The sequence below is a fragment of the Coregonus lavaretus genome (assembly GCF_964263955.1).
Source record: "Coregonus lavaretus genome assembly, chromosome: 29".
NCBI classification, from domain to species: domain Eukaryota; kingdom Metazoa; phylum Chordata; class Actinopteri; order Salmoniformes; family Salmonidae; genus Coregonus; species Coregonus lavaretus.
In genome coordinates this window covers 40759865-40770095 of record NC_140016.1, presented here as the reverse complement: position 1 = coordinate 40770095, position 10231 = coordinate 40759865, and the positions used below count along the sequence as shown (strand labels likewise).

Genomic DNA, 10231 nt, shown 5'->3' with positions numbered 1-10231 from the left:
TAATGTTGTCTCTGTCCCTACTGTGTCCCACCACCGTCTCTCCTGGAACCAGCAGCACTGTGCCATCTGTCAGCGCCTCCTCCCCAGCGACCACAGGAGGACCCTCAGCCCCATCTCCAGTCCCAGTCCCAGGCCTAGCTCTAGAAGAGCACCCCCTAATAGAGGGTGGGCTGATAGCGAAGGACCTGGCGCACATCCTTACTGTCCTGAAGTATCGGATGGACCGATACAGAAGAGTCGCTGTGGTCGCCACGTGCCTCACCGGGGAGGAATACACGCGCCGGTGGCAGGAGAGGGGTGAGAAGGAGAGGGCCGAGACAGAGGAGAAAGAGCGTCGGGCAGCCCTCAGAACACAGAGGGCACAGGAGAGGCCTGCCGTGGATGAGACCATTGGCGCCATCGCCTCTGCGGGACCCCCTGCCGGAACCACTCCTGACAGCTGTATCACCACTGCCAGTGCCTCCCGGTGTGCAACACCTGTAGGAGCCGCCGGAGTCCCCAGCTGCAGAAGGCCACGTGCCTACTCTCCCGGCCACACCGTCGTCGGCCCCTCAACCCCACCGTTACAAACACCGGCTCCTCCAAGCCATCGTCGGCGGTTTTGTCCACCGCCACCGCGATGCACACCACCCACCCTGTCTGTCACCACCAACACGGCCTCCTCTGGACCAACTGCCTCCTCAGACTCCCCTGGTCACACCACCGTAGCGGCCTCATCTGGTGTCCCTGGCCCCCTGCAATTTGAATACCGCCACCTCCACAGGTAAACGCGTGTTAAATTACATAAAAATGACTGTTTGTTATCTGTTTTATACAACAGCAATGTAAACAACAGAATATCTCTTTACATATCTACAGTGCATAGCACCAGCCCTCAAGTCATCTCCACCTCCTCCAAAACCTCTGCGGCTTCCTCCAGAGGTGTTGGTGTAAAAAAGTGGAAAAGGGTTTTCATGAAACATGCTCTGTCTAACAGTACTTTTTCTCAAACTGCAGCACAGAAAAGGAAGAGAAAAGCTCCACCGGTCACGTCAGTCACGCCACCCATGGCACCGCTCTCAGGTACTTCATCTGTTTTTCTCTCTCTCTCTCTCTCTCAGTTGTATCAATTACTATTGTTGCTGAAGAACTTCTACATTTTGTAAAACCATATTAATCCATCTATTATTTGGTATAAAAGAAGACCACCTGCTGTGCTCGCTGCGGGGAGCGTGATCCGCCTGCAAGCTCCTCTCAGGAGTGTAGATCCGAGGTGCCATGGTTGTGCTGTGACTTCTGCCAGCACTGGTTCCACTGCAGGTGTGTGCAGTGGTATCAAGAGGTAGCGGTGGAGCTGGAATATTATTGTGATTTTTGTGACAATATAAGGATGGAGGTCGAGATTTAATTGTTTGTGTTCATAAGAAATTATTTATTTGTACAAAAAAATAAGTCTAAAATGCTATATATATATATATATATATATATATGGAACCACTCTTGTGTAGTTCTTCCTTTACTTTCCAAGTGCATCTCTGCAACAAACTCCAAGTGTTTTCATTGTTTATGTCAATGCACATCACTGAAAATAAAGGTTTATTTGATGTAAATTATTAATACTCATATTTTAGATTTAAACTGTTATCTACTTTCTCAAAACATAAGATGAATCTATAAGACAAATGATGAGACATTGTAGCTGATGGACCATTTTTTAATCGTCCTCAAGAGGGCGCACCGGGCCACGCAATGAAAACTGGACAGGAAATTCATTATTTTTTACCGGAAGCCTAGCAAACTAGTCAAACACTTCCGGTACGCGGGCCGTGTGTCTCTTGAACAAAATTGAACGGATATATCTTGTAATGGAACTGAATAGTAAGGTGGCCAACAACTGGGGCCCGAATGGCGATAATACGTGAGGTTTTTTTTCTCAAAACCGCTCATCAAAAAGCTGAAAATAGTATTTTCACTGAAATTTCAAACTTGCTAATTGCTAACATTTTGACATCACCAAAAATCACCTAACATTGATGGCTTGATCACAAGATAACATTGTTGAAGGTAATGCATTATTTAAACGCTGTTGAATATGCCGAGAATACGGCGTCCCACGCTACGTTTCCGCGTCCCCTTATTTGTGTCATACTACCTTTAGCTAGTAGGTAGCTAGCTAGGTTACTTTCTAAGATAAGCTAACATTAGCTAATTTAGGTTTGTCTGTATTAGCGCGAACTAGCTAGTAGCGTATCAACCGTGTTGAGACAGATAGCCTGCTCTGTTTAGAAGCCTCTCAGGTGAGTCGGCAGGCAAAAAAAGAAAATGCCAAATGATGTCTTCACTATGACAAACCTCTTTGTTATGAGCCTTGCTTGATGATATTTCAGTATTTGTCTTTCAGATCAATGAACAATTCCACAGGCTCACCGCAAAGCATCTTGAGGCAAGGTTTATGCAGGACACCCCTAAGCCCCTAAGTCCTTATTCCATTCCAAGGGAGGAGTACTTTCAGACAGATTGCGGGTCATGCTGGATGGTAAAGTATCCTCAGGAAAAATGCACTGTTTTGTATTTAGCTGGCTGATGTTCGGTGCTGCAATTTAAGCCACGGGCCCCACTGTGCTATTGTACACCTTTTGCTAAAATAGGATACTTGGGTCAGTGATTTCATATATTTCACAAGCACAGATTGAATCCAATGAGATCAGTGATTTTATTCTATATCAGGGTCATGATGTGAGTTCAGTGAGGAATTATTGTTCAGCTTTACTGGAGGTGGCCTCATTAAAGACTACCGTGTGGGGGGCAATAAAGCATTTTCATCCATGAATATTCGATCACGTGTGTGTGTGTGTGAGAGAGAGGGAGAGAATGTTCACTGCAATCTGATAACAAATAAGGGCATGTCGTAATCCAGGTGGAATAAAATGTGTTCCCCACATTGACAGAATGTCTGTATTTGTGTGTTATTTATTTTACAGGAAGCTGAGGGGGGTCATTTCCTGCAAGACCTTGCGCAACATGTAAAGCAAATCTATGCGATCAACGAGGAGGGTGCCGTGGCGAGTGATGGTCCAGAGGAGGTAGGCGTCATCCTTAAGTGATCACCGGTCTGAGTTTTGCAAAGGCTTCTGCCATTCTTCTTGGCATGACATACAGTGAGGGGAAAACAGTATTTGATCCCCTGCTGATTCTGTACGTTTGCCCACTGACAAAGAAATTATCAGTCTATAATTTGAATGGTAGGTTTATTTGAACAGTGAAAGACAGAATAACAGCAAAAACTTCCAGAAAAAAACGCATGTCCAAAATGTTATGAATTGATTAGCATTTTAATGAGGGAAATAAGTAGTTGACCCCCTCTCAATCAGAAAGATGTCTGGCTCCCAGGTGTCTTTTATACAGGTAACGAGCTGAGATTAGGAGCACACTCATAAAGGGAATGCTCCTAATCTCAGCGTGTTACCTGTATAAAAAAAAAATGTATAAAAGACACCGGTCCACAGAAGCAATCAATCAATCAGATTCCATACTCTCCGCCGTGGCCAAGACCAAAGACCTCTCCAAGGATGTCAGGGACAAGATACTTATTTCCCTCATTAAAATGCAAATGAATTTATAACATTTTTGACATGCGTTTTTCTGGATTGTTTTGTTGTTATTCTGTCTCTCACTGTTCAAATAAACCTACCATTACAATTATAGACTGATCATGTCTTTGTCAGTGGGCAAACGTACAAAATCAGCAGGGGATCAAATACTTTTTTTCCTCACTGTATGCTCTGAATCTCAGCCACCCCTAAAAGCCGGAGTACACGTTCAAGGCATTCCAGAAAGTGTTTGTGGAGCTGGACTGCTCAAAGCTCACAGTCAAGATGACAGGCCTCAAGAACAAATGACTGTCTTAAGCAAAATGCCAGGCCAGAGGACAATTGTCATAGACTGAATGTCACGGTTACTTTGTAACACCTTTGTAGTTAAACGCTGAGGTGCCTTTTGGAACTCTTCTCTCCCTTCATTTTTTCTGGTAGCAGGTCAGGAACGGTGTCCTCTACCACAGGCCCGCTTGTTGTTGGTGAAGCCGCCTGGGGCACAGAATCTGTGCTGGGACCAACCTCTGCCTACCGGGGGATGGTCACCGAGAGGCGGGGCTCGAGCACATTGCGGTCTGGGACCCCGTCCCCGATGGGCCCGTGGCGGTCATCTAGGCTAAAGAGGTTAGAGGGTAAGGAAGACACGTTTATTCTGCAAGGTGTGTTTTAATGGGTCACTGCCACAGTATTTTCCATTGTGTTTTTGTATACAAGAGATACCAAATAGGTGTTTTTAATGAAGGATGTCATTGTAAAATGTAATGTCCATTTTTTTCCCATACAGTTGCGGTTTGAAATGTCCATTTTTGAATCCGTTGTACGTACCATTTTGAGGTTTCATCAAGGTACACACCTTTTACCACTGGTATTTTGACAATTCTACCATCAATCAATCAATCAATGAAGTGGATCTATAAAGCCCTTTTTACATCAACAGATGTCACAAAGTGCTATGCAGAAACCCAGCCTAAAACCCCAAACGGCAAGCGATGCAGATGTAGAAACGCGGTGGCTAGGAAAAACTGCCTAGAAAGGCACAAACCTAGAGAACAACCAGGCTCTGAGGGGTGCCCAGTGCCCTTCTGCCTGTGCCGGGTGGAGATTACAACAGTACGTGGCCATTAAGGGCACATTTCTCTCCAAGATGTTCAAACGTTCATAGAAAACCAGCAGGGTCAAATAATAAGCACAGTGGTTGTAGAGGTTGCAACAGGTCAGTCGGTACATCAGGAGTAAATGTCACTTGGCTTTTCATAGGCGGCCATTTAGAGGTTGAAATAGCAGCAGGTGCGGTACAGATTTCTATTGGGAACTGTTGAAAAAAGGCGCACCTACAACATTAATGGGTTAAAGGAAAAATGACCAAAGTAATATACCGTGGGGAAAAAAAGTATTTAGTCAGCCACCAATTGTGCAAGTTCTCCCACTTAAAAAGATGAGAGAGGCCTGTAATTTTCATCATAGATACACGTCAACTATGACAGACAAAATGAGATTTTTTTTCTCCAGAAAATCACATTGTATGATTTTTAATAAATGTATTTGCAAATTATGGTGGAAAATAAGTATTTGGTCAATAACAAAAGTTTCTCAATACTTTGTTATATACCCTTTGTTGGCAATGACACAGGTCAAACATTTTCTGTAAGTCTTCACAAGGTTTTCACACACTGTTGCTGGTATTTTGGCCCATTCCTCCATGCAGATCTCCTCCAGAGCAGTGATATTTTGGGGCTGTCGCTGGGCAACACGGACTTTCAACTCCCTCCAAAGATTTTCTATGGGGTTGAGATCTGGAGACTGGCTAGGCCACTCCAGGACCTTGAAATGATTCTTACGAAGCCACTCCTTCGTTGCCCGGGCGGTGTGTTTGGGATCATTGTCATGCTGAATGACCCAGCCACGTTTCATCTTCAATGCCCTTGCTGATGGAAGGAGGTTTTCACTCAAAATCTCACGATACATGGCCCCATTCATTATTTCCTTTACACGGATCAGTCGTCCTGGTCCCTTTGCAGAAAAACAGCCCCAAAGCATGATGTTTCCACCCCCGTGCTTCACAGTAGGTATGGTGTTCTTTGGATGCAACTCAGCATTCTTTGTCCTCCAAACACGACAAGTTGAGTTTTTACCAAAAAGTTATATTTTGGTTTCATCTGACCATATGACATTCTCCCAATCCTCTTCTGGATCATCCAAATGCACTCTAGCAAACTTCAGACGGGCCTGGACATGTACTGGCTTAAGCAGGGGTACACGTCTGGCACTGCAGGATTTGAGTCCCCGGCGGCGTAGTGTGTTACTGATGGTAGGCTTTGTTACTTTGGTCCCAGCTCTCTGCAGGTCATTCACTCGGTCCCCCCGTGTGGTTCTGGGATTTTTGCTCACCGTTCTTGTGATCAGTTTGACCCCACGGGGTGAGATCTTGCGTGGAGCCCCAGATCGAGGGAGATTATCAGTGGTCTTGTATGTCTTCCATTTCATAATAATTGCTCCCACAGTTGATTTCTTCAAACCAAGCTGCTTACCTATTGCAGATTCAGTCTTCCCAGCCTGGTGCAGGTCTACAATTTTGTTTCTGGTTCCTTTGACAGCTCTTTGGTCTTGGCCATAGTGGAGTTTGGAGTGTGACTGTTTTGAGGTTGTGGACAGGTGTCTTTTATACTGATAACAAGTTCAAACAGGTGCCATTAATACAGGTAACGAGTGGAGGACAGGGGAGCCTCTTAAAGAAGAAGTTACAGGTCTGTGAGAGCCAGAAATCTTGCTTGTTTGTAGGTGACCAAATACTTATTTTCCACCATAATTTGCAAATAAATTCATAAAAAATCCTACAATGTGATTTTCTGGAAACAAATTTCTCAATTTGTCTGTCATAGTTGACGTGTATGATGAAAATTACAGATTTTTTTTCATCCACAGAGGGTTCTCCCCAACAAACTGGCAAAGTACACAGACTTACTAGAGAACCACAGAAAGCGTAAGTCCTCCTCTTCCCGTGATACTCTTGTGAAAAATGCAAAAATCACAGCCTTCGCTGCCCCAGGACGGGTAACACAAGCAACGCTTGACAAGCTGGTGCTAAGTTTTGTATGTGAGGCCAACCAACCATTTTCTGTGGTTGAGACGCCATCCTTCAATACTTTGATAGAAACCTTGCAACCTCAAACAGTAATGACAAGGAAAACGTTATGCACAAGAATACAAGAAGCTGCAAAACACAAGAAGAGCATAATCATCAAAAAGCTGAGTGCTGTGAACTATGTTGCTACCACAACAGACTGCTGGTCTGCCAGACAACGTAGCTACTTAGGTGTCACCTGTCACTGGATAGACAACACCTCACTGGAGAGGCACTCCGCTGCATTGGCTTGTAGACCTGTCAAAGGCTCGCACACGTTTGATGTCCGTGCTGCTGCATTAGAGGAAATACATTCTGAGTACCACATCAGGGAAAAAGTGACCATGGCGACAACAGACAGTGGCTCAAACTTCCTGAAGGCCTTTCGATTATATGGTGAGGAGAAAAAGGAGGAAGCCATCAATGTACAAGAGGAGAGTGACTCCACCCTTGATGATGCAACAGAAGATCAGAGTGAGTCAGAGGTGGAGTGTCAAGATGTGTCTGCTATTCTGGATGACAACACAGGCCTTGAGTACCAACTTCCAAGGCACCAAAAGTGTGCATGCCATCTCCTCAATCTTATATCCACAGTTGATGCCACTGCTGCAGGAGGAGCTGCAAACGAAACCTACAAGAGGCTGTCTCGGTCTGCTTTTGCAAAGTGTCATGCTCTTTGGAATAAAACCAGCAGGTCAACCATGGCTCATGAAACAGTGGAACGTGAATGCAAGCTGCTGTTTCTCCGACCCAATCAGACACGCTGGAGCTCCCTGTTCCTTGCTGTAGAAAGGATTGTGCGCATTCACAGAGAGCAAGGAGAACAAGCAATTCGCAATGTCTGCACAGCATTAAAGATAAATATGTAAGTTGACAAAATGTATATTTTGTTTTAAAAGAATAATAAAAAATAAATAAGCCTTGCTGATTAATGGGTGATTCCACTTGTCTCAAGTAACTAAGTTTTCTTTGCATGGTGGTGTGACAATTGTGGATGACTTGAATGAAATCATTTAACTAATTTATTATATTTTTATTTATTTGTGCATTATTTTTATTTATTTGTGCATTTAACATGTACAATGCATAATAAACACATTGTACCAGAAATAGCTATAAGTAATTTTTTTATCGTTACATCTTTTATAGGTTCAATCCAGCTGAAATTCTAATCCCCGAGCCGACTAGGTGAAAAATCTGTCGATGTGCCCTTAAGCAAGGCACTTAACCCTAATTGCTCCTGTAAGTCGCTCTGGATAAGAGCGTCTGCTAAATGACTAAAATGTAAATGTAAATTGGGTTTTTGGTCGAGTATGCTGCTGTGATGAAGCCTGTTGCCATGGTCCTTAATATCCTCCAAGGGGAATCATCTGTGCATATGGGCCTCCTGCTGCCAACACCTTACCAGTTGCGGGACAAGCTGAAGAGGTTGGAGTCAACTTGCAAAATGTGTACACCTCTTGTTCACGCCCTGCAGCAAGGGATCCAGAAACGTTTTGGAGACGTCATGAAAGAGCCTGAGCTGATTGCAGCAGCAATACTCCTACCAAGATTCAGAACATCCTGGACCACAGAGGAGAACATCTTAAATGCTGGTAAATATAATTGTTTATCAATTCAAATGTGAACCAGTAGACATTGACCTATATAACTCTGTATAATATTACTGTAATTTAGGATTATAGTGTGTCAGTGACAAACCACAGGGTGGCAATATAGTTAGAAGCTCAGGTAGCTTTTAATGTCAAACATCAGCAGCTTGACAGCCTATACAGTAGAAGGGTAAGAATAATGTGCAGACTTAATTCGTTTGAAAAACGATTTATCTTGCCCTAAATCCCACAGGCCTTGACTACATCAGAAATCACCTCAACACCGACTTGGATGATGTCACCAGCGCAAACAGCGGCCTCTCTGATGAAGACGACTTCTTTGCCTCCATGGAGTTGGGAAAATCACAAGTAGGAGAGCTGGAGAGGTACCTTTCATGTCTGTCCCCTGCAGGTATGGATCTACTCCACACCTTTCCTCGCATCAAGAAGCTGTCACTCAAAGTCAACACAGGTCTTCCTGCATCTGCAGCCTGTGAGAGACTTTTCAGTCATGCAGGACTCCTGTTCACTGCTAAACGATCACAGCTTCACAGCAAGAACCTTGACAGCCAGCTACTGTTGAAGCTTAATAGTGACATCACTGAGCGATTCTTTGGTGAAATAGTTTGTTTCTGCATGTTTTGACACACACACACAAACTCCCAGTGGGGCCTTCAATATAAAAGGGTTTTCATGTTACTGTGCCAAAGAGTTCCTGGAGTGTTGACTGAAGTCAACCAGTCAAAGGGCCAGTGTCAGCCTAAAGGTTAGAATATTGCCAAATCTGTTGTCTGCCTGTGGGAGTCTAGATGGGGGAAGCTGCTCCTCTCTCAGCTGCTTTTGAGCAAAGCGTGTAATCCCCTTAACTGTGTAATGGTTGTGCTAGAGAGCACAGAGCTATTAATGTATAACTCCATTGTAAAGACACATCATACATGCTTTATGCTGCTTATCTTGGGGGGGTGGGGACAAGTGTGACTTTTTTTTTGCTGACTTTTCTTGTTAGATATTGGAGCTGGAAGTAAACATAATGCCCCATCTACAACTACATCACTCTCCTCTGATGCCTTTTAGAGAACATGCATTCAGCTTAATTTGTGTTCTGGGATACTAGGCCTGCAATATTGTTTTATTTGGCCATCTATCATGGACTGGTGCTTTTTCAGTTGATGTGTATTGCTGCTCTTTTCCTCTGCTCAGTGAGATGTGCAGTGTGGCCTAATCACAGATCAGAGTATTAATTTCTAGGCACACAGAAAAAGGGCTGTTGCTTGACATGCAATACAAAGGTACTGAGTAGGCCTAATCAACACCTATTGATTATTTTATGTTGACCGCTTCCTTCTGGTGTGCAGTTTTCTGTTCAGCATACCTGGTATGAAATGTTTGTGTTTCCTTCTGTTGTTCTGTCACTGTGGAGACACACACATACACAGTTTATGAGAGTTTATGGGCTTCCTCATTCTAGTTCTGCCTGGTAAAAAAAAGTATAAAAGTTTGGAAATGTGTGTTACTTGTGCTTTTTATTTTTTTTATTTTTATTTATTTGATAAGTACTTGAATTTACCGGAATTATTTTCATTTAAGCTATTTTGTAATTCATTTTAATTTATTTTATTGTTGGATGAACTATAATTTGCCTAAAGATGATTATTTTGTATTTTTGTCTGTCTGATTGTTGCCTTGTGTTAAAAAATAAACTCAAGTAACTCAACAGTTACTCAGTACTTGAGTAGTTTTTTCACCAAGTACTTTTTTACTCTTCCTCAAGTAATTATTTGGATGACTACTTTTACTTGAGTCATATTTGTTATATCTAGCCTAGCTGTAGAAGAACGGACATCTGCACAGTTTCACATTGTACATCACTCTGTCGTTTAATGAATGTGCCACACATTCTGACAACCCATTCATCCGTAAAGCAGCACACTATCGTAAACCATAAC

At 43.4% G+C, this 10231-nt stretch overlaps 1 protein-coding gene and 1 long non-coding RNA gene across 7 annotated transcripts; both read left to right on the top strand.

The window, feature by feature from the left end:
- On the top strand, positions 1-6567 carry LOC311104796 (uncharacterized protein). Of its 6 annotated transcripts, none has more exons than XM_084146716.1 (8): positions 1-763; positions 997-1062; positions 1181-1299; positions 2381-2515; positions 2961-3062; positions 4011-4204; positions 4357-4417; positions 6495-6563. In XM_084146716.1, the coding sequence occupies exons 1-4, from the start codon at positions 3-5 to the stop codon at positions 2386-2388; spliced, it is 954 nt and encodes a 317-aa protein (XP_084002842.1). In that variant the 5' UTR covers positions 1-2; the 3' UTR covers positions 2389-2515; positions 2961-3062; positions 4011-4204; positions 4357-4417; positions 6495-6563. The 6 variants fall into 6 exon arrangements, with proteins under 6 accessions (XP_084002842.1, XP_084002843.1, XP_084002844.1 ...); XM_084146717.1 differs by lacking the exon at positions 6495-6563 and adding an exon at positions 4510-4726; XM_084146718.1 differs by lacking the exon at positions 4357-4417 and having other exon boundaries at positions 6495-6567.
- Positions 6568-7842: 1275 nt separating this feature from the next.
- LOC311104828 lies at positions 7843-10017 on the top strand. Its single transcript, XR_014610189.1, has 2 exons — positions 7843-8288; positions 8539-10017. It is a non-coding gene; the product is annotated as an uncharacterized lncRNA (long non-coding RNA).
- Positions 10018-10231: the final 214 nt, after the last annotated feature.